Source organism: Syngnathus acus, chromosome 1 (genome assembly GCF_901709675.1).
Source record: "Syngnathus acus chromosome 1, fSynAcu1.2, whole genome shotgun sequence".
Taxonomy (NCBI): Eukaryota; Metazoa; Chordata; class Actinopteri; order Syngnathiformes; family Syngnathidae; genus Syngnathus; species Syngnathus acus.
Genome location: NC_051087.1, coordinates 13,506,429 through 13,531,369, shown reverse-complemented (window position 1 = coordinate 13,531,369; position 24,941 = coordinate 13,506,429). Strand labels below are relative to the sequence as shown.

At 40.1% G+C, this 24,941-nt stretch overlaps 2 protein-coding genes across 6 annotated transcripts; one reads left to right on the top strand and one right to left on the bottom strand.

The window, feature by feature from the left end:
- Positions 1-286: 286 nt before the first annotated feature.
- Positions 287-3,505, bottom strand: LOC119125745 (keratin, type I cytoskeletal 13-like). The gene is made up of 8 exons (XM_037256562.1): positions 3,042-3,505; positions 2,835-2,917; positions 2,200-2,356; positions 1,384-1,548; positions 1,168-1,293; positions 867-1,087; positions 722-750; positions 287-631 (listed from the first exon to the last, which is right to left on the bottom strand). The coding sequence occupies exons 1-8, from the start codon at positions 3,423-3,425 to the stop codon at positions 525-527; spliced, it is 1,272 nt and encodes a 423-aa protein (XP_037112457.1). The 5' UTR covers positions 3,426-3,505; the 3' UTR covers positions 287-524.
- Positions 3,506-5,576: 2,071 nt separating this feature from the next.
- Positions 5,577-24,578, top strand: krt222 (keratin 222). 5 transcript variants are annotated; one of them, XM_037256541.1, is made up of 12 exons: positions 5,577-5,680; positions 7,572-7,640; positions 11,442-12,287; positions 13,732-13,814; positions 13,997-14,150; positions 17,167-17,439; positions 18,779-18,904; positions 19,639-19,859; positions 21,265-21,337; positions 21,428-21,488; positions 21,548-21,650; positions 22,877-24,578. In XM_037256541.1, exons 3-12 carry the CDS (start codon positions 12,090-12,092, stop codon positions 23,088-23,090), a joined length of 1,506 nt encoding a protein of 501 aa, XP_037112436.1. In that variant the 5' UTR covers positions 5,577-5,680; positions 7,572-7,640; positions 11,442-12,089; the 3' UTR covers positions 23,091-24,578. The 5 variants fall into 5 exon arrangements, with proteins under 5 accessions (XP_037112436.1, XP_037112426.1, XP_037112418.1 ...); XM_037256531.1 differs by having other exon boundaries at positions 5,582-5,680; positions 11,442-11,868; positions 12,105-12,287; positions 21,265-21,488; XM_037256523.1 differs by having other exon boundaries at positions 5,582-5,680; positions 11,442-11,976; positions 12,105-12,287; positions 21,265-21,488.
- The last annotated feature ends 363 nt before the right edge of the window (positions 24,579-24,941 follow it).

Here is a 24,941-nt window from a genome sequence, read left to right as displayed (position 1 = left end):
CACAAGGTTGTCATATGGAGATAGACAACCAGTCGTTCCCACATTCACAGCTACGGTTTTGAGTCTTGAGTTCATCTGCTGCACCTTCCTTTGGACTGCGTTGGAAGGTTGGAGTATGTGGAGAGGATTCACACAAACAGGGTGGATTTGAAATCCTACCTTAGCCAACCAGCACGCTTCTTCTTGCTGTCAGTAGCACTGCACTCCCCTTGTTCTGATCAGATACTGTGCAACATGTAATATTCAACCAAAAATGTCTAAAAAAAAAAACAAGTAAATGACACAGTTTTACTGTCACACAAACCATTTATTGGCATTTGACGGAAAGGGCATTTGACAAGTTTGTTCAATTTCAAACCTGCTGGAAATTGCACTAATGACTTTGTTCCTGTTACTTTTGGGTAAATTTTTTGACATGTTTATATGGCGCGCCAAATTTGTGTCACGAAGAAATCCAATAATAATAAGTATGACATTGAGTTTTTAAATCTTGACATAGATCTGTTGGTTGAGATCCGGTCTCTCTACTTCTTGATGACATCAACGTCCACATCTTCTGTGCGGGACACCACCTTTCCATTGACTAACTCCTCAATCACAACTTTCCTTCTCTGGGTAATAACAGGTTGAGCTAAAGAGAGATTTGGAATAAGAATAAATTTGCATTTATATATTCAGGTCACTCAAATTGAAAAAATAAAATGTGATGTAATCCACTTACCTTTGACTTCCTTGACGATTTGAATGGTCCTGCAAGTAAGGAAAAGAGAAAATGTTTCAGTTTAGTTTCTGGGGTTGAGAGAATGTTGATTGTTTTGTTTGACAGCGCTACGAGAAGAAAAGCCAAATAAGTGTCTGTGTCTTACTTGACATTTTCTCCATCCAGCAATCTTCTGTATTCGGCGATCTCCATCTCCAGCCTGCACTTGATGTCAAGCAAGATCTGGTATTCTGATCCCTGTCTTTCGATTTCCGATCTCATCTTGCCGAGCTCGTTCTCCAGGTTGTTGACCATCGCCTGGAGCTGGTTCAGCTGCATCGAGTAGCGAGACTCTGTTTCTGCCAACTGACTCTCCACAGCAGCTTTCTGTCAAGATAAAACAAAAAGAATGTGAAATTTGGAAGTGCTTTGAGGTTCTATCTTGATTTGATATGATCTCCCATTACCAGGCTAAACTGAGATTGGAGTTCAATCTGCAGGGCTTGCAATGTTCTCTGGAGCTCGCTAATTTCAGTGCGGGAGGTCTGAAGGATCTCCGTGCTGCTTGCAACTTGGTTGTTCAACTCGTCAAACTGCAAGATGTGGATGGAGGGCAAAGTTATTCAAGCTGTTGTAAACCCTTTGGCCTTTTACATTGTAAGGTTCAATGTTTTTCTTCTGACCTTGGCCTTGTACCAGCTGTCCATATCACGGCGGTTCTTCTCAGTGATAGCCTCATACTGTCTTCTGATCTCATCGATGGTTTTGGACATGTCCTCCTGGGGTCTGGCATCCACTGCGACATTCACAGCGGAGGAATTCACTTGGTTTCGCAAGGCCGCCATTTCCTGGAGGAAGAAATTAGACAAGTTCTACAAAGGCAGGTCTTAATGTAAATTCATTTTTTTAGCTTGTATCATACCATGTTAATGTTTTACATTTTAGTCGAAGTGGTGACACTAAAGTCAGTGACTATCTCTCAGGTGCCCGAGGGTTTGCTTCAAAACTTCATTATGTTTAACTAAGATACTTTTTGCATCACATTTGCTATTTCAGTCCATAAGCAAACATGCAAATTTTTGCTTCAGGTGTTTGTCAAGTTGCAAGAAGAAGATGAAATGTCAGTGCATGTTAAACAAATTGATCACTACCTTGTGACTGAATAGACTGGCACGACAACTTACTATACCAAGTCCTCTTTGTGTACAACTTGCGGACACCCAAAACAGTCCTCAGGACTTGTTAGTTTAGGAAAAGTGTCTCCGGAAGACGGCAGTGCAAATAGATGACTTGTGGTAGCTCACGCTCATATAATCTCTGTGCAACTACAGCATATGACCATAATAAAATAAAAGGATCACTTCAAACTGCCTGTAAAAAAAAAAATCTAAAGTAAACAATGATACAGTGTGTATTATCAACGGTGCCAAATGTGCCCATCCCGAAATACTAAGACTCGGGGATGGGCACATAGGTGCTTCTGCGAGTAGACGTATGACCTCGGCATGGTTCTTCTTCAGGTAGACGAGTTCTTCCTTCAGGCCCTCCACTTGCATCTCCAGGTCAGTGCGAGACATTGTCAGGTCATCCACGACTTTGCGTAGTCCGGCAATATCTGCCTCCACTGACATGCGCACAGCCAGCTCGTTCTCAAACCTGTTGGTTATCAAACACAGAGACGCTCAGCTCATGTCGGGCCATCAGCTGATTTGGTATTACTACCAACAAGACAAGATGAAGTGCCACTGAAACCAGTTTAACCAGCTTTCCCACCCTTAACGTCTTTGTGACAAAACAGCATCCCTGCTTGAATTCGATCCCCAACAGCTTCATGTAACACATCTGAAATAGCTAATGACCATTTTTATTAACAAGACGTGCAATTTGACTTTATAAGAATAGCAAGGTGTATCTCGCGAGTGGTGGCAAAAGAACCTTGTCTATGTGTTCTTCTATCTTCAAAGTTTAAACTCGTTGTTAAGAATTGATAGTGTCAACCGCAACAGTTATTTGCAGCCATTTGGAATCAATGTGAGTGTCAATTTGAGGCTCATGCAGGTGGCTCGTGTCATTTTGAGTTATTATTAATATTATTATTATTAGTAGTATTATTGTTGTTATTTAATCCACTCACTTGATCCTGAAGTCTTCTCCTGCCAGTCGCGCATTGTCGATCTGCAGCATCAACCTGGCATTCATCTGAGCAGCATCACTTATCTAAAATGGCATCCCAAAAAACAAAAAAAAAAGCAGAACTGTAAACCTGAATGGTCCTATACATCCTATTTTATCTGACGTAATATACCGGTACAACGTGGGTTTGCCTTGCAGAGCTACTCACCTTTCTGCGCAGGTCAACGATGATTGCCTCGTACTTGGAGTAATCTCTCAAAGTTGGAGTCTGCCTGTCGTACCACTCGCGGATTTGACGCTCCAATTGAGCGTTGGCGCTCTCGAGAGATCGCACCTTGTCCAGATAAGTGGCCAGGCGGTCGTTGAGATTCTGCATGGTCGCCTTCTCGCTGCCGCCGACATCGAAGTTGTTGCCATCCATGATTCCGCTAAAAGAGTAGCTCATGTCCATGCCAGAACCGAGCCCAGTGCCGTAGGACATCTTCATACTTCTACCACTGGTACCAGAGTACAGGCTGGCAGCCCGCCGGGCGCCGGACACGGGCATAGAGGAGAGGGACAATGACGATAGTCCCGCACGGATTGATGACATGTTGACTAATTTATGGGCTCGGGATGCACTCTTCTCGGAAATTTGACAAAGCCAAAGACAGGCGAGGAGGAGACGGTCTACTGCCGGGCTCGAGGATGGATTATATAGCGCGCCGTGGGGGGGCGGTCCGTCAGGTGGGTTGAGACCGAGACAGTGCTCCACGCCAACGTGTGGTATGACTTCATGACCTGATGGGTGTGTCAGAGGTAGTGCAGCTGTCCTGGCTGGCACAGATCACCGAGTGCGGGTTTAGGCGTGTGAGACACCCACAAACATTTAATTAAACCTGTCTCACTCCCTGTGTGAGCTAAAACCGTGGAATGGAATTTTAACCCTGATATGATTTCTTAATGGTGGCTCTCAAATTCTAAATGAAATCCATTCAATTTCTATTGATCATAAAGAACTAATCGTTTCATTAAATATGAATAGGTGTCATGCATGTGATGTTTCAAAAACGGGGTGTGAAATTTACTTGAAAAAATCTAGTGAAGTTTTTTTCCAGTCAGAAATTCAAAGTAAATTTTACAAGGAGGGTTATTGAGCAAATGTTTCTAATTTATTTATAAAAGAAAGGGTGACCTTTAAAGTAAATTTCAAGTATTTTTTACAGTGTCGACATTTCTGTAATGTATTGCTGACAATTATAGAATATAACAGAATAAAGTACAGTTTCTTAGTGTAGCGGAATATTCAAAATAAGTTAATTTAATTTTCTGTTTTTGTCATAATGAAATAAGCAAACAGCTGAGGTAGATCACAAGGACATGAAGATTTTATGTAAATTGCATTCAAAAGAAAAAAAACAAAAAGAAAAGAAATCAACATTCCACGCCTCGCCTAGCAAGTCGCGTATCTGTGGTTCACATGAGAGGCTCGTTCATACTTTATGATGGCTGTTTTTAAAGTGAACATGCATTGTTCATGATTTTCTCAGAAGATATTTATTGCATCGGTCGACATTTCAGAATAATTGCACCCTTGAAAAATGAATATTGAAATGCCTCTCAATCATATGTTGCTAATTTTATATATCTTTATTATTTTCCATTAGTTCTATAACTTTCAAAAGAAAAAAGACACTTTAATTTATACAAATGAAGAGAAGCTGCAGAATACTTACACCTTCATGATGTAAATTCAAATTACTTAACAAATTTCTGTCCATGCAAAGAAAAAAAAATACAATAGGCTAAATCATCAACCTAATCAATGAACAAATTGATGTAGACCGACCACAATCTGAAAAAGAAATAATTTAGTTATGTATGTTGAATTTGTTTCGTAAAATATTTTCTGTCTGAACTATTTTATGAAGGAAATTCTTTGTGCCAAATCAGTTTACAGTTGATGACAGCAACAACGATACTTGTTTGGGCTGTGCTGTCGTGTCCCAACTGCCTGTGGATAACAGGAGGTTATCTGATGGATGACGCCCATGATTGTTCCTCAGCTGGATAAACTGGTGGAATTAGTTACTTTCTCTCGCCCTTTCTCTGTGACCAGTAAATTAAGTTCTCTTTGTTTCCTTTTTAAATTGCATTTCACTTTTACCGCAAACAACAATAATCCCACACCCACCCGCAGTGACTCGTACAAATGATGCGTTCTCCCATTGGCAGGTACTAGACTTCACTACTCAATAAAAACCTGTGACATTACAAAGAGTATCACTGTACCTGCCAGTTAGCCTCGTAGCGTATAGAATACTTTCTGTCTTGGAAACTTGCCATAAAACACATTTATTCTCATTAAACATACATTACATGTGTCATTATGCATTGCAGATGAGTGTGGCATCCATGCAGGTATTAGTTTCGAGTTAATTGTTCCTTGGCATCCATTAGTCTGAGTTAATGCAAGTTGTTATGTTTCAAATGAATCTCACTTCAAACAGTTCTCCAAACACCTCTAGTCATAAACATTTGTATGAACTTGCAACGTGGGTTCCCGGCACTTGTTTTGCAAGGATATCTTTTACGTTGTTCATTTTGACACCATATTGAAATGTCAGCACAGAAATGGTGAAGTGGAAACATGAGCCCTGCTGCGTGTGCTGATAGTTGTTTAACTAACTTGGTCCTGACTTGTTTGGCTGAAAACCTGTTTGCCTAACCCTGTTCTACGTAATACCCGATGGCTGCGAGACGGTGACACACCTAGTTTAATTGTTTTGTGAGCTTATGCAACCATCAGGTACTTGGAAATATATCAAAGCGTGACAAGGACAGTAATTTTTTTCCAACCACTTAACTGTAAGTAAGGAGCAATGACACAAATATTTACTGATGGTGCTAAAGTATGCACAGTATGCATTGTTCTTTATGAAAATGGCATGTCATTTAGTTTCACTCACATTATTATACTATACACACACACATACACACAGACACACAGACAGACAGACAGACAGACACACAGAGAGACAGACAGACAGACAGACAGACACACAGACAGATAGATAGATACCGTAAATTTCCATGTATAATACGCCCCCATGTATAATACGCACCCTAAAAATGGCATGTCGATGCTGGGAAAAAGTCTGTACCCATGTATAATACGCACCCAAATTTTGACTCTTACTTAAGTCCGTAAACATAAAATTATTTCAGAAAAAAGATCATCTTTGGGAACAACCGGGTGTTATTCTGCCGGTCAGTATCACTGCGCATGCGCTAGCAAACCCGATAGCGGAGAAATGTTTCGGATTTGTGTAGGGTACATTGTGACAGCAAACGAGCAGGTGATCGAGCAAGCGTCTGATACGAGAGCATTGTGTTCGTATGGAGCGTGTTTGAAGTGAACAGCAGAGAGGAAAGGAACAAGGCAAAGTGTTGTGAAATAAAATATTACCTGTAATACGCATTTAGGTTGAGAACTGAACTCTCGCTCTTTATATAGCTGACGTGTCTTGCGCATCCGTTCTGCGCATCTGTAATGGCGGCCTCCGTATGATATCCGGTTTGCGATGGAGATTAAAAAACAAACAATATTTGACAATAACACACCATCAAGGATTGCACCATCGCATCAAACGATGTGTCGTCAATTATGAATTTTACTGACTAAGTGGGTTGGGCAGGATGGCTGAATGCGATGCGCGATTGACGTGTCTTGCGCATCCGTTCTGCGCGTACTGTCATGGCGGCCTCCGTATGATATCCGGTTTGCGATGGAGATTAAAAAACAAACAATATTTGACAATAACACACCATCAAGGATTGGACCATCGCATCAAACGATGTGTCGTCAATTATGAATTTTACTGACTAAGTGTGTTGGGCAGGATGGCTGAATGCGATGCGCGATTGACGTGTCTTGCGCATCCGTTCTGCGCATACTGTAATGGCGGCCTCCGTATGATATCCGGTCTGCGATGGAGATTAAAAAACAAACAATATTTGACAATAAAACACCATCAAGGATTGCACCATCGCATCAAACGATGTGTCGTCAATTATGAATTTTACTGACTAAGTGTGTTGGGCAGGATGGCTGAATGCGATGCGCGATTGACAACAAACAAGAAGAAAGGTGATTTCAAGTTTTATTTCGAGGGAGATTTTCTTCAAAATTTGTTGTACCCATGTATAATGCGCACCCCAGATTTTAGGACAATAAATTAGTTACATTTTGCGCATTATACATGGAAAAAGACGGTAGATAGATAGATAGATAGATAGATAGATAGATAGATAGATAGATAGATAGATAGATAGATAGATAGATAGATAGATAGATAGATAGATAGATAGATACTGTATGTGTATACATATATATACCTATATACATAGTATATGCACAAAAACTGTATGTACATTAAATACAATTGTGATGTTTACATTTGTTTGATTTGTTTGATGATTTTAAACATTAAAATAGGCGTGCATAAAACAAACAAAAGGCAAACATTTTGGAAGCACTGTATATTATATATTATTATATTATATAATATATTATTATACATGTTAATTCCTCTCATTTTGGAATACTTTTTCCATAATTCTTTGCACTGGCTTTTTCTTTATTTCTCAATCTGAGGTGGAAAGACTTCTAACACTTACCGAAGTTAATTACACGCAGCATTATTGTCTAATTACTGTAATTGTGTTTGCGGACTGGTACAATACCTTCATCAATCAGGTGGAACCTCACTGCAGAGTTCATGCATATGTGTGAGAAGAATTGGACAACTCCCGTCAGGTTTTTCAGGTACAGTATTTCCCCATCTTCTTTTCTGTTTGACGAAATGTAAGGAATGAAGTCTTGATAATGACAAATCTACCATCTCTCCCACTGGTATGCTCTGCAGACCAGTCTAAGGTGTGGTTTGTTTGTTCGAGCAAGCAACAAAAAAATGGGGAAAGGTTTCTGTCTATTTAAAGGAACTTCCTGGTCGGTCTAAATTTTCATTCACCAGTTAATTTCTAAGTATGACTGTTCAGACGGGTTTTGCCTCACCTGTCCTTGTCTTGTCGCACATGTTCAAAAAGACATGATTTGTCGTCAATTAACCCACACAAAGAGAAAAAGCGTCAGAAGATATAAAGCTTGATAAAATCAGGATTATTAGACTTTTCACGGCTGAAGCTTTAAGATGGGGGGCTCTTTCCATTCCCTGCTAGGTTGTACCCATTTCAGCAGCCTTCCCTTCTGGTACAGGCATGCAACTAAAAGTCATCTAATGACTTTCACCTAGTTCCCATTTACGTAATTTACCACAGTAAATATTTATCTACATTCTACATCTTTGTAGAGGCAGACACTTGGAAACACGCTTGGTGACATTCCATGTTAATAGAACTCATGCTCTTCAGACTTTCATAACAAAACTGCCAGCAACGACGCAGCAAGAGCTTTGAATGGAGGGGGAAAAAATGACTGAATCAACTTAATCAAAAATGCCATGTTGATGCCAACAGGAAGATACCATTTGTTGAGGGTGTGGAAGTTCCTTGAGAAAGCCACTTAGGTTTTCAAATGATCTAGGACAACTGTTCCATTAACAATCAAGTTAAACGGCATTTGTAAGGACTTCTTTCTCAAGTTAGAAACATTGTACCATTTTCACACGTCCTGAGTGTTGTTAGTCACCTAAATGTTGAACAGAGGCTGTGATGTACCGAAGTCAAATTCCTTGTTTGGCACGCCCAACCATGGCGAATAAAATTTCTTGAATCTTGAATAACAATAAGTTGTAATGACATATATAGTGTTTCATTTTGAAAACTAATATTAATCCAACAATTGCAGTTGTTATAAGTGAAGACTTAAGTCATCTTTGTAAGTCATCCTTATCCTGCCTCTTTGGAGAGAGTGCTTATTTACTTTGGAGACCAGACATTTCATGAGCAAATTTACAGAACTGTCAAAGTACTTCAATGAAGAAAAGAAAGACTTAAGGCGTTCACACCTACAAGATCAAGCTAAAGTTGTTTGTTTTTTCATCCAAGCTGGAGAAAGTAATTTTTACACCACAAAATACTTTCTGTGCTTGTTGTTCCGTACGAATTTCCCACAAGATCAACCAGGAAGATCATTTGTAAACGCATCTTATAGTCTAATCGGCACCTTATACAAGTAGGCTGTGGCTAATATTTTAAATATTACCAGTTTATTGCATGCATGTGCTATTGGCAGACATCCAGCCATCATCCATCCATCTTCTTCCGCTTATCCGGGGTCGGGTCGCGGGGGCAGCAGCTTTAGGAGGGACTCCCAGACTTCCCTCTACCCAGCCACTTCATCCAGCCCATCCCGGGGGATCCCAAGACGTTCCCAGGCTGGCTGAGAGACATAGTCTCTCCAGCGCGTCCTGGGTTGTCCACGGGGTCTCCTACCGATGGGACGTGCCCGGAACACCTCCCCAGGGAGGCGTCCAGGAGGCATCCTGATGAGATGCCCGAGCCACCACCTATTGGCAGACATGTTCATGACAATAATGTACACTACCGTTCGAAGGTTTGAGGTCACTCAGAAATGTCCTTATTTTGAAAATCAAATTGCTATTTTTTCAACGAGGATAACATTAAACTAATCAGGAATACATTTGATAGATTACTCCCGTTAATGCGGTAAATGACGATTCTAGCTACAAACGTCTAGTTATTACTGCAATATCTACATAGGTGAAAGAGGCCCATTTCCATCAACCATGCCTCCAATGGTCCATTGTGTTTGCTAATTGTGTTAGAAGGCTAATGGATGATGAGAAAACCCTTGTGCAATTATGTTAGTTTTCATAGAATGCACAAAATTTCCTGGGTGGCCCCAAACTTTTGAACGATAGTATAGGCTAGTTTACAAAAGAAGTGTCAAATAAACTCACTTCATGGCATAATTTAATACTGGGATGTGAAATGCAATTATTAATGATCAATTATTATATAAATTATAATATGTTATCAATAATCCATTAAATTAACAAGTAGAAAACAGGCAATACATGAAGCATTTGCTGTTTTGCGAGACATCATAGCTTATTTAAATGAAAAGACATCATGATCGTATTGCTTTGTTTCACATAAAGGTTTATGAGCGTCTGAGGATTGAGGGTGACATTCAGTTGCTGGTCTGGTGGTTTGCTATGGCGCTCGGTTTGCACCCATGTCTGTGATGATCGACATAGCCTTATTAAATAGTATGAGATCCCTTAAAAAAAAAAGGAAGGCGGAAAAAGCAAAGCACACCTGGGAGAGAGTTCAAGAAAGTGGGAATATTTTGGAAGGAGGTGGAAAAGATCATCCAGGACTAGGGGAATTGATTGTAATTTAGCGATTTCTTATACTTATACTATTTCTTATATTACTGATACTGTGTATCCATCTAATTTCTTTATTATTCTCTTTGGTGAGGAATTAAAACAACAAAATAAAACAGCAATTTTGGCATTATTCTTGTATACGTATCGTATATCATCATAATATAAGGATCGACTATAAACCAAGATAATGAAGTAAATTCTGTTTTATATAATGATTATATGATCTTACGATAATAGAAAATATGTGCTCTGTGATATGGACCAAAGTATTATCTTATATCAAACAATATTTTTTAAAAAACGTTGATCGGGTGCTCATGTGATAGGTCTGTATGTAAAAATGATGTCAGCACTCAAATTCAACCCCAATGAAAACCTTAGTAGTGATTTGATGAATTTTAATCACTATATTTTAGCAGAACCCAATTTTTATGTGTGGGGACTGCTTTTTTACACATATGAACCTGACTACGTCATTGAAGGAAGAAGGGAAGCATTGTAATTTTTTGTTCCTGGCTTGCTTTGTCACGTTTTGTCGTCATCTAGGGCCCTGTTTTTATTCTGAGGATATGTTCGAAGCTCCTTTTATTTTACTGAACTACACAATCGAGTGTCCTTTTACCTATGAACTGGAAGAAATGTGAGTGCGCACATGACATTCACAATGAATTCCTTTAATCAATTGCCTCCTGTTTTGAATGATTACTGTTTTTGAACAGGCCTGTCTGTCACCACAGGCAAATTGAGCATTATTTACAAGCGTTTTCTGTAAACGTCTTAGTTCCACTCTATACCTAGCTACGAATGAACCTTTGTTGATAAAACATCAGTAATCCTAAATTATCCTGTCACTAACACAGGGCATTGGGGAGAAATTTACCACTGTCTGAGGTAAAACAACTACGACATTTACTCCAAACCCAGTTTCTCCAGAATATACCTGAAGCTCGTTTTACACGCTTCAATTATACGTGACTTTTTGTCTAAAGCGGTTTGGTCATGGATCCCAATTTGCAGCACCAGAGATTTTAACGAGAGAATAAAACCTTGCCCCAAACAGTCAGACATACATAAATGCCTCTCTAAAATTAGAATGTCATTGAGCAATAGTCTATTTGGGGCAGGGTTGAAAAAATGGTGTATTTAGGTGTGTGCAGTGCATGAGTTTAATTTATATGTAAACAACACAAAACTACCGAGTTCCATGCTTCATGTCATGTCATTGGGTCTCCCTGAACATTGTGTTGCAGTGAGTTTGAAAGCAGATCAGTAATCCTGGATCAGAGTGGACAAAGGGCCCCAGAGTGCTGCTCGTGATGTAATCACTGTGTTTGACCCCCCACGGCTCTCCCCTCGTTTATTTGCTGTGTGTTTGTGACAAGAGAAGGTCGCTGCTGTAGTTGACCATCAAAACTGCATCACATCACAAGCTCCAAAGGCAGGTTGGTCACAGTCCATTGGCTGCGTCTCAGGGGCCAGCTGATGATGACCTCACACACAGTGGGAAGAAGAAAGTATTGACCAGTTCTCAGGAGAGGAATGTGCCACTGCTAAGCCGTGAGGAGAGGAGAGGTTCTTTGGATTCCTATGGCCAAGTAAAACCGACTGGGAGATTTTTGTTCCCTTTTTTTGCCTACAATTATTGCTCTTTATGATTAGAAGGGCACGTTACCTCACGTGAGTATCACTTGGTAAACATTTACTTAGTTCACGCCTCTGAAAGTGTGTGTGTGACTGTTAGCTGTATCTGCAAGTGAAGAAATTATCACGTCTGCTGGGAACCGAGTAAGTATGTGTGCTGTTTCTTCTAAAATGACGTGAAAAAAATTGTGCGAGCTATAATGTCTGGCTTTTGACTGGAATTGAAAGTGTCTTCTAGTACATACACCTAATTCAGCATGGGTTCGCTGCAGAACTCCACTCAGATCATGTGGGCACTGAACACTCGTTTGAAGGGCTTCCTGGAGCATGTAAACAGGCTGCAAGAGACCAACCAACAATTGGAAGCTCAGATAGCTGAAAGGAGCATGGTGAACACTTCGAGTTCTCAGGATTGGTCCAAGCAGGAAGAAGCCGTGAAAGAACTCCGTGCTCAGGTAAGACTACTGGCAATTAATAATTAAACCAAAACTGTCTGATCATGTGAGATCCTCAGTCATGATACTTTTCAGTTGGTGTTTTTAGGTGTGAAATATCTCATCATGACTGCAATTAATTTTTCGTTAGACTGTAAAGAATTTCTCTGTAAAATAACAGTAGATTACAGGGAGTAGGGACGGTTGATAAACAAAGAGAATTTGATTTTCGTTGAAGCTGTGGAAATAGTAATGTAGTGCCTATCTCCACCACTTGAATGACAATATTGTTTTCTACTGTTAAATTACAGTTTGTTTATTCTTAACTGTTAATTTACATGTGGGGATGAATATTCAGGATGGATGTACATACATATACATATATACAGGATGGATGTACGTACAGTCAAGTACATAGGCACACAGAGATGGACAGCCATGCGCACTCGCACTTATGGGCCATTTGGAGTGCACGGGGATAACATGCAACATGCAAACCTCACGCAGGTTTCACACACAATCGAACCCGCACCCTCTGAACTGTGAGGCGGACATGCTAACTAGAGCGTCACCGTGCCGCCTACACACGTATATTCAGTTAAAGTGATACATGATGTCCCTAGTTTGTAGCAAGTGCATCTTACTAATGTGTCAGCCCCAATGCATTAATACAAAGTAATTCAAACTGTTACTTATGCAATTACATGTCTCAGTATCACATGGAACTGAGCCAGTGGCACGTGTGAAGCTGTCACATATGAAAACAATTCAGAATTATAGACTCATTACCTTCATGGCCATGAATGATTCTTATGGTTATTTTGCATGTCTCTGTTGATTTATTTTAATAGTGCTCTCAGCAAACTATGTTGTTACATTTCAACATGTTTTCACACTTTCTACACAGTGACATCAAGATTGTGTAATGTTTTTGCAAGTGCAGTAGATTGAACTGCTTGCTCCTTTTTTGTGCCTTTTCATATAAACGCATATGCTTATTTTGGCTATATTTGGAGCACATTAATTCATTATAACCATCTGCTAAGACATTAAGTCGTTTTTGATCCTCTGATCTCATAGGGACTTACGAAGGCTCAGGGGAATTGAGTTTATTGAAACCCACAAATAACAAGTGCACTGTATATTTAATCCTTTAAACGGTTTGCACATTCCTTGTTGTACTGTCTTTGGCTCTCCTTCAACATGCGCACTCTGAGCATCGCACTCTGTTATGTTATTTCATATTCTCTTGTTGTATGTTCTTTTCTTTTTTGTATTTTAACCCATTGAATAAGAAGGTAATATATATTACATTTTCACGGGATGGATGGATGGATGGATGGATGGATGGATGGATGGATGGATGGATGGATGGATGGATGGATGGATGGATGGATGGATGGATAAACTGATAGATGGACCACTGCATTGGAGTTGTTCTTGCATTTGTTTTTTGCTTTGCTAGGTTGGCAAACTACTAATGGAGAATGCCCAGTTGGCATTGCAGTCTGAAAGCATGAAGTCCAGAGCTTCTGCCATTCAGGCCAGGTCAGCTCTATGTGCCTGTACCTTCTTTTAGCCTTTTAACTATAACAGGAACTTACTTTGATACTAGCAATGTCACAATTGTGTTCCCATTTTGAATTTGGAATTTCCATATCATAACTTGTTCTCCAAATGTTTGGATAGAGGTAACGTGTGAATAATAATCTTCTCCATATATGTTACAGGTGTGACACGGAAGAGCATAACACCATGCACCTGGAGCAGCAGGTAGCTCTGCTAAGGGAGTCAAAGAAGAAGACAGATCAGAGCAACATGATTCTGCAGGCAGACATTGTTCACTCCATGACAGAGCTTCATGACATAAACCAAGAGTATCAGGTATATTTCTCCACATCATTAATAGATTCTGTATATCATTCAGGGTAAATATACACTCTATTTATTTTGTTTCTTAATCTAATGCTCTAGGTAGTTGAAGTCCATTAATATGATCAAAAGGTTAAGAGCATTTTTAATGGCAAAGCATCATAGGAGTACTTTCAGCATATTTAATTTGGATATATTTAATTTAATTTGAAATAAATAAGTTAGTTACTCTATTCTTAATGCACTGCTGCAAATTAAAACCATGATACAAGCATTATGCATTATGAATAAACAAATTGGAACCAGGCAGTGGTATAAAGAATGATTCTTGATACAGCTCTAATATAGAATTTTTAGGTTCACAAAAAATATGGCATTCAATAGTTTAGACTTACACAATGTATTTGGAGGAAGTTAAATACCGTATTTTCCGCCCTAAAAGGCGCACCTAAAAACCTAAAATTTTCTCAAAAGCCGACAGTGCGCCTTATAGGCCAGTGCGCCTTATATATGGATCAACTGATGAATTTGTTGATCCATACTGGTTGTACACAGTGCTCTGCCAAAATGTTTCAGTACGTTTTAGTACGACTAATAAATTACAAGGTCGCATCGCTTCCCAGCATTACGGCAACTGTAGTCAGGGGGCGTCACCGAATAGCTGTTGTACCCGCGAGGCTATTTCCTGTCAAAATAGGCTGCTCTGTTAATGTTTCGAGTAAATCTACGGATCGATATGGAAGGGAAACATAGGTAAGTAGTACCAATGCGTTAGATCGAACTTTAGTCAGTTCCGATCATTTTATAGGAGATCGTTTGAGAAACGCGATTGTTTACACTTTGCTGAGGCTCATGGGAGATTGCGAGGTGAGGCTCGTGAGACTTTGCGGATGGCTAATGCTATTGCGATAGCTGCTATACGTACCAGGCTATTTCATGTCAAAATAGGCTGCTCTGTTAATGTTTCGAGTAAATCTACGGATCGATATGGAAGGGAAACATAGGTAAGTAGTACCAATGCGTTAGATCGAACTTTAGTCAGTTCCGATCATTTTATAGGAGATCGTTTGAGAAACGCGATTGTTTACACTTTGCTGAGGCTCATGGGAGATTGCGAGGTGAGGCTCGTGAGACTTTGCGGATGGCTAATGCTATTGCGATAGCTGCTATACGTACCAGGCTATTTCATGTCAAAATAGGCTGCTCTGTTAATGTTTCGAGTAAATCTACGGATCGATATGGAAGGGAAACATAGGTAAGTAGTACCAATGCGTTGGATCGAACTTTAGTCAGTTCCGATCATTTTATAGGAGATCGTTTGAGAAACGCGATTGTTTACACTTTGCTGAGGCTCATGGGAGATTGCGAGGTGAGGCTCGTGAGACTTTGCGGATGGCTAATGCTATTGCGATAGCTGCTATACGTACCAGGCTATTTCATGTCAAAATAGGCTGCTCTGTTAATGTTTCGAGTAAATCTACGGATCGATATGGAAGGGAAACATAGGTAAGTAGTACCAATGCGTTGGATCGAACTTTAGTCAGTTCCGATCATTTTATAGGAGATCGTTTGAGAAACGCGATTGTTTACACTTCGCTGAGGCTCGTGAGACTTTGCGGATGGCTAATGCTATTGCGATAGCTGCTATACGTACCAGGCTATTTCATGTCAAAATAGGCTGCTCTGTTAATGTTTCGAGTAAATCTACGGATCGATATGGAAGGGAAACATAGGTAAGTAGTACCAATGCGTTAGATCGAACTTTAGTCAGTTCTGATCATTTTATAGGAGATCGTTTGAGAAACGCGATTGTTTATAGAGGGCTCGTTGGTTATTGGCTAGTGGATGCATACCGCAACCCTAGTCAACCTCAGTTTGATGCAGTATAGCTTCTATTTTATGCGCCTTATAAGCCGGTGCGCCTTATATATGGACGAAGTTTTAAAATGGGCCGTTCATTGAAGGTGCGCCTTATAACCCGGTGCGCCTTTTAGGGCGGAAAATACGGTATATAGCATTATTCTTAATATAGTACTCAGACTAGAAGTAATATTATTACGTCTGTCACGACTCAGTAGAGTGCAGATGTGTGACGATCGTTCGGGTATTTCTATTACATAATGTGACAGTTAGAATTTACAACTACTATAGTTCTCTGCGAGTGACTCATTTTTTCCTGGCAGACAATCAGGCAGAAATGTGCCAACCATAAGGCATCTACTGAACCTTTTCATCCTTACAAGGGTCATGGGGGTAGGTCTCGATAAGTTCCTTGAACTTCTACCTCGATTGGGTTGCTCAATACACTTATGAAATGAAATAAAATGGAATTGCTGGAGCCTATTCCAGTAGTCTTCAGGCAGTAGGCGGGTACACCCTGAAGCAAGCATTCGCACTCACACACACCTACGGGTAATTTGGTAATCGTCCTACCATGAATGTTTTTGGAATGTGGGAGGAAACGTGAGAAACCCAGAGGAAACCCACGCAGGCACGGGGAGAACTCCACACAGGAAAGCAAGAGCTGAAATTGTGAAACTGTGAGGGGGACGGTCTAACCAGTACGCTGCCATGCCACCTCATCAAAAAATTTATAGGATTAACTTTCCTTGGTACAAGCAATTCCACAAATTTACATGACGGCTTGATATTGTGTGGTGGTAGCATGTGAGTGAAGCCATGCCATTTGTAAACTGTGACAGAGGGGTTCACATTGAAACCAAATGGAGACACATTAATGGAAATGCTTGAAGCATGGAAGAAAATATTGTATGCAAATATTTGGTTGCTCTATAAAGCTGATTCATTTTGAACTCATTTGATAATTTGCATGCATAATTCCAAATGCAGATGCTTTTTTTGGAAATATAGCTGATGTCTGTCCTCTTACCGGTATGCACTGTACCGGTCGTTGCATGTTTTGGGAACACTCTCTGTGTCCCTCCATCTCTCACTTCTCACTTTCATCTCTTTTGCTGCATCCCACCCCCTCCCTCATGCCCCCTCTCCTCTGATTGGCTACTTCCAGGCAGCCCGAGCTCTGCAGTTGCAGCGATCCCCCTCATGCGATGCTCTATTAGCAGTGACCGGGGGAGCAGGTAAACAGGAAGAGGATGGCACAGGGATGGAGCTCACCAAACTCCTCGACCAGATCAGAGCTCAATGCAACCTGAACAGACAGAATGACAGACACCTCGGTCCGGGTGCAGGCTCACATTCGCTTCCCAGCTGTCCCGGGCCGAGCCAGGTTGAAGCTGGAGCGGCAGCTGCATCAACAACACAGAGTGGCTCTCTCATCGAGGTACAGATTTCTTCCTGCATCCTCACTCGTCAGTTGTTTTTCCTGCTGTGTTGTTCTGGCCCATGGTCAGCAGACTCAAGGCTAGCCCATAGTTGATGAATACACTCAAGGCTAGCCCAGAGTAGCTGAATACAAAATAAAAGATTTGAGTTTCAGATAGAGAAGTCAAAATTAATTGACAACAAATCGACTATCAAATGAATCGCCTTGTATTTTAATATTCGAGTCAATATCAGTTCAGAGTAGATGAATACACAATAAAAGGTTTAAGTTTCAGGTAGCGATGTCAAAATGAATTGATTAATCAACAACAAATTGACTATCAAGTCAATCTTCTTATATTTTAATATTCAAGTCAATGTTTAGAGATATTATTTAACGAAAGATTGACCAAACCCTTTCATTTTAGGCTCTCAAAAATACGAATTCTTCATTAATTCCTTAGCAGGCTGGTTTATCTTTTGTATTTAATCAAAACAAGACATTTGCAAACGTGCTTTTACTCTCAAAAACAATGATCATCACTATTTCTTGTGGGATATTGCTTTGTTGTTGTTTAGTTGCTTTTTAATCACTAAATAAAACCAAACAAACAAAATATTTGCTTGATAAACAGTAATCAGGAATTATACACTTTAATGCAAATAAAATTGTATCCGATTGATCGAATAATCGATGGAATAATCGCTAGAATGATCAATTCTAGAAATATTCTAAAGTGACAGCTGTAGTTTCAGTCATCCCGCTGACTCCCTCTGCTCAGATACAGGACATATCGTTATGCAAATGTCCATGCGATATGTTTCCTTCAATGAATCTCATTTGCATGTACAATTTCCCAAAGTTACCTTGCAGTAACTTACAATCAACTTTGCAAATACACCAAACTGTATGTTGTTGCTTTTTGGCGTGAGTGCTTTTGCTTTTTCCATAACAGTAAATAGTCACAACATTTAAATAATACAACACTGAAACAGAGTCACATTCAAGATGGATTCAGGATTTTTTTGAAAGTGTAAATATTGCTCTAGCTGAGAAACAGGATGAGTGCATCTTGGTGGGTGTGAGACACCCAGGAGCTGTACAGTGTGTCAACACAGCTGGCACAACTTTGTGTGAATACAAAGTCAAAGGTCGGCGCTGCTGCATGTTCACACAATCAAGCCACACAACCTGTGTCTTCTTTTTCTTTTGTCTCTGTGCTAGTTGCAATTGCGCAGCCTATTTGGAATTAGTCGCCATTGTCCTTTTTTTCCATTCATTTTGTATGGATCCATTCACCAAACACCAAACTCTTTGTTAACATATAATCTACGTTCTTCATTTTCATCTCACTCAGGAAGCAGCAGCATGGACCCAGGGTAACCTCGGCAGCAATGCGCTAAGGGAGGCTTGGGCAGAGTTGGCTGAGGCCCGGAAGCAGTGGCACTCCCTCCAGGTGGAGATTGAGACTCTGCATGGCTTGGTAAGGAAGCACAGCCAGACCAGGCAAGAGTAGTCTTACTTGACATGGCACATTGCATGATGAAACAAATAACAAGACATATTTGAACATCATCACACTCAATTCATCCACTTATGATGTCATTACTAGCTCTTAATTATTATTCCACTGACCTGTGACTCACATTCTTCTTACACAGGAATTCCCATGAATCACTCTAAACTTGAATCTACCTGTTTATATTAGCACAGAGTGCCTCTTTGTTTCATACATGCTTGGGTTAAAAAGCATTGATCGAATTCTATTGTCTTCTATTGTTGCCTACAGATGATCCAAACCAAAATCTGTTGACAATTTTCCTCATTTCATAATACAGATGCTCATCATAAAAAATAAATCTAAATTTCAAGGGTTTAAGTTTGTTTGTTTTTTCCATTTTTCATGGGGTGATGACCCCGTACAGAAATTGGATGCTGTAATTCTTTTCTCTCGCCCGCCTGTTGTGAAAATTAAACAACAGCTTGTTTATACACCCTATTTAGGAAAAGCAACAATTTTGTTGTTGCCCACCCAAATGCTCCAAGAGCCCACCCAAAGATCACATACTAGTAACACCTCTGCTCTTATCTTATTCTGAGGCAACTAACCAAATGTACTACTGCGACGAACAACTGTCTTATATTCCTCAGACAAAGCAGGTTTAATTTTCTAAACGATTCTTTAACCCAAAGTACTGCCTCTGGTTGGATCTCCAGGAGAAAGGCCTGGAGAGCTCCCTCCACAACACCCAGCAGCTGTACTCCAGCCAGCTGCAAGAACTTTCCCAGGCGATCGCTGGGTTGGAGGCTGAGCTGGAGCAAGTGAGGAATGGACTGGCCACACAGCGTCAGCGACATAGCCAGATGCTCAACACAAAAATACAATTGGAGCGAGAGATTTCCACTTATAGACGACTGCTGGAACAGGAAGAGGGCAGGTGAGATATAAAAGAGGCACAGAGGGCAGTTAAAGGTAACTCTTGCACGGTCGGGATGCTTTTCATTTGATTCAAACAGGCAACACATCTTGTGTAAGCTTATATTCACTGCCTGCATTTACCTGTTTTATTGGGGGATTTTTTTTTCTGCGTAGGGCTTCATAGGAACACTAGGTTTCTAATTCTGTTGGAAACAAAACAACTCAGGTTGAAGCCTGTATAATCTTGAAAGGTGTTTTCTCATTTCGTAATGCCCCTGACAAGCCATAGCAAGCATATTTCATAGAAAACGGTAATTATCACTCACAGCATTTGTTCTAGTGTTTTTTAAGGAGAGGGATCATTCAATTGCAGTGTTGGAGACATATTGTTCAATGAGTGCCTCCGTAGAGTGGAAGTGGGTGGTCTGGGATTGACAGCTTTGACTGAGCGTAAAGACTGACTCTGTTCAGTCACATTTTACAGTTAGGACAGGTGTGTCACTAATTTTCATCACTGGATAGTTGTGGTTTCTCTCTCATTCTCATTCCAACTTGATTTGCGGCACACTTTAAAAGCAACCTCATCTGCATACAAAATGCAGTACAAAAAGTAAAAATGACACATATGCTTATGGCCATTATGATTGTGAAAGTCATACAAGTTGTTTCATACACACATTTCCCCCCTGCGGGTTTTAAGAATGCATGATGGAAAATATCGCTAAACTGAATAGCAATTATGTTGCAGATTTCCAGCGAAAATTATAGGAACAAAACAATTTAGCAGACACTTTATTTAATTTAGTGGCTTGTGGGATTCGGTCCACAGGCCTCGAGTTTGACACCTGTGAGTTAGGAGGGAAGTTCATTATGTCATCACTAAGCTGAAAACCAAACTTCAATGACAGACTTTGTTCTTAGTAAAGATCAATTAAATTATTATTATTAAAATATTAGCAATATGTCAGCTCTTAAATGTCAGTCCACATCGACTGTATGTTTGTTTCATCCATCCATCCATCCATCCATTTTCTGAACCGCTTAGTCCCCACGGGGGTCGCGGGTGTGCTGGAGCCTATCCCAGCCGTCATCGGGCAGTAGGCGGGGGACACCCTGAACCGGTTGCCAGCCAATCGCAGGGCACACAGAGACGAACAACCATCCGCACACGCACTCACACCTAGGGACAATTTGGAGTCTTCAATCGGCCTAACCAGCATGTTTTTGGGATGTGGGAGGAAACCGGAGTGCCCGGAGAAAACCCACGCGGGCCCGGGGAGAACATGCAAACTCCGCACAGGGAGGGCCGGAGGTGGAATCGAACCCTAAATTGGTGGTGCTCGCATGTCCAATGACAGAAGCATTTGACATGAGATTGTTCACACAGTCGCCATCTTCATGGATGTGGTGTTTCATTCTCGCAGGTGCATGAGCCACAGTGAACAGCAAACACGTTTACAGCTCTGGAGATCGTCTTTGCTGGAACCGAATGAAAAAGTTTCCGAGAACGGCTTCAGTGATCCCAGCATCACCCCAGATGAACCAAGATCAGAGCCTTTGCCTGACACACCTTCACTAATACAAAAGGGCAACAAGCCAAAGGAAAGCTTCGCACTCCATCGGCCACAGAGTCTTGTGATACTCACAGGTAACACGTACGTAATTTGCACTGTCTAGACCTGCTTCATTATTCAAGTCTTCTTGCAGAACCAGAGCAAGATAAACATTTACCAATCTCCACTGTGAAGACTCAGGAGATTCTTCAGGGTAACATAGTGCAGGAAAGTGCAGAGGGCCATGGCACTGTTGGGTAAGTAGCAATGTTTTCACCCTCTTGAACAGAATGAACACCTCGCCTAACACTAAGCTGTCAATGTTTATTAAGTCATTAGCCGACAAAGCAAGAACCACCAACGTCCATCCCCACCCCATTTCATACACCCTAAACAATTTGTGACGCATACAAACGTCTGCTGCTTTACATTCCCATGAGTGATTCATCTTCAAGCTGCTTGGGAACTGCTTTGCCTTTTAATGGCTTTTGTTTGATGTTCAGAGTCTCGCTTGCTGTGTTGTCTTAAAGGTGTGGCACCTGATGTTGTTAGACCAGACATGGGTGGAAGGTGGACGTTTTTTTTTTTCTTTGGAAACGCCTCGGGCGCCAAATGCCATATGCACTCGTGTACAACAACTTACGGGATCGTGTACTTGCCTTAAGCGGTGCTTTGCTTGACTGAGATGTCATTTTCAGACACTGTCATAAGCTTCATTATGTTCCACAAGCTCACATCAGATAAGATGGGAATTGCTCTTCCCTTAATTACTTTTGCTTAGTCATCTTTGGGAGCGTGTGGTACATACTTTGTTCCCCCTCTTACCTACTTACCCAACCCCTATAGTTTAAAATATATATCTCTTTGTAATTTATTTAGTTTAGTAATGGTATAGCAATACAAGTTCAAAAAAGAAGACTAAATGAATGAATAGTTGACAATACAATACAATACAAGTTCAAAAAAGAAGACTGAATGAATGAATAGTTGACAACTAACCAAATTTACACGTCACGTTAAATATAATACGGTGTTTCCCTGCATGTACTCGATTCACAAATTCTTCTATTTACAGATTTTTAAAGCTAGCCTCCGTTTTTCACAAAAAAAGTAAGAAAAGAGAAAACAAAAGTGTTGGTGACGTGGCCTCTTTGGGTCATTTTGTTGTCAGGCCAAAGCAAGACATTTACAGATTTGTCGCCATCTAGTGGCTATTTGGTGAGCTAGTTGAGCACTTTATTTGCACAAAGGTAGTCCTTTGCCACTATCTTGTGTCAATTTCCTCCTTTGAGGAAAGAGTGGGGTGGGGGGGAACTACAAGCTATTTTCAGCTGAGCTCAATCTCTATCCTCCAAGAATACACTTTATTCACAAATGAATGTTTACATTCATATCAACAATGCCTGTATAGATAATGTAACAATAACAATAGGAAGTCATCATATGTTATGCATAATATAGTAATCATTATGCAATAATCCAGGACCGAAAAGATTGACAAGGTCATCAAGCAATGGGAGAGCTCGTTCTTCAAGGATAACCCAAAACTACGTAAGAAGTCTGTGTCCCTGCGCTTCGACCTGCACATGGCTGCAGCAGACGAGGGCTGTGCCCAGGTTAAACAAGACACTCTCCCGGATGTTGAAGTGCGGCTCATCATGAAAAGATCTCGCAGCAGTGCAACTATCACACCATAAATTACGGCATCAGCCACTGAGTGAATGTTGACTGGAGTTTCTGCCTTAAACAGCTATCTGATATTGATATATGCATTTTGGTTTGATACTGAAGTTGGATGATAAAATTCACTTGTACGGGAAATGATGGTAACGTGTTTTGCACCTTGACTTTTTTTTGTCAATTCATGGAATATCTCAGAAAAAAATTACCAATTCATCAGCACTTCTTTTAAATCTAAAATGGGTTGTTGTTTTTTATTTCCCCATTTTGTCTAATTGACATAGGTACTCCCAAAAAACAGGTCCTCTCTGCCTTCTCTCCATTTGTTCATTCAGTGAGGAAGAAAGTATGTGTTGGAAAGTATGTGTTGGAAGTTGTGTTGGAAAGTATGTGTTGGAAATTGAGTTTGTGTTCAATGACTGTGATTGAGGAACTTTTCAAATGTCCGTTTTAATTTCATTGTCTCATTTGTGCATGATACCTCAGACATTGTCTGGCTTAAAGATTATGTTGACTACCTGCTTTTTACAAATAGCAGTCAATAGAGCCTACTGATTTGATTGCTTTCTGATACTGTGGTGAATTTAGTTAAGGGAAACTCATGACGTTGTTCAATTGTGTCATAAAGCTAAACCTTAAAATACTTAAAATCTCACTGCTGCAATATTATTTATCTGATACAAAGCATAAACACAGCCTCATGCCCCAGTATAGTAATTTATTTTGTGGAGCGTGCACATTCGCTGTTTTAACCAGACAGTAGCAGCATTTGTACATAGTTAATAGTGAGCTATACAATAGTCTATGTAATGTGTAAAAATATATTTTTGCCCAACTATTGAAATGAAACAAATGCTTACACCTTTTATTGCATTTATTTGTATTTGCTTGTGGTCACATAAAAATGCTTCACTGTAAATAGCGGTCACTTTTCATTTCCATTAAATTATGTTTCCTATTTCAAGCATTTTAATTTGTTGTCGAAGCAATTCTACTTGACTTAACTTTGCCTAAAGATGTGGACATTCTTCATCAGAAATAGGCCGAAATGGAATCTTTTGTTTTCAGCTTACAAAGAAAGTGAATATGCTGATAGTTATGCTTAACCACTAAGTGCTTTGCCACAGTATGTTTACAGTGACTTCCTCTGAAAATGATACATTCACATAATTGGTGCACATTGATTGAGACAAGCCTGACATGTTAATTTATCATGACAAAAAGTACACAGACAGTAATAAACAGAATACACTGTTTACAATGTAGTGCAATAAGTAGTATGATGTAGTGCATCTTTGTTTTTGGTTCGGGATAACATTAGCAATTAATTCTGATTTTATTCTTCCAAACATTCTGATCTTTCATCACAATATTTTACAATCAATAAGACAAAGCATGCCAACACTGAATTGTATATGTCGCAAATAGCATAAAACATCATGCTGTACAAGAAAGGTGCTAGTTTCATGCCACAGATTATTTGTAGCCTATACACTATCGAGATTGTGCAGTTGCCTTAATAAAAGCTGACTAAAGCATCATTTTGTTTGTAACATACAAACGTTCCTGTCTTCTGTAAAGTGTCTTTAATACACTGTATCTTCATACACAAATTAGTCCAAATGTGCCTATTATACAGGTGATGATGATACATTTGTATTCATCTATGTTGCCCATTTTTTTAGGGATTTTTACTTCTTTTATGTACAGTATGTTCTTTTTAAATGAGCAATAGATGTATTTGTTGAAATGAAATATTTTAAGATCAAAACTACAACAAGACTGCCTCAAAATGGTTTGCGCTTCCCATTCTCTCCCTGACGAGGACCTGAGTGCCCTATTAGTGGGGCGGGTGTGGGGCTTGTATC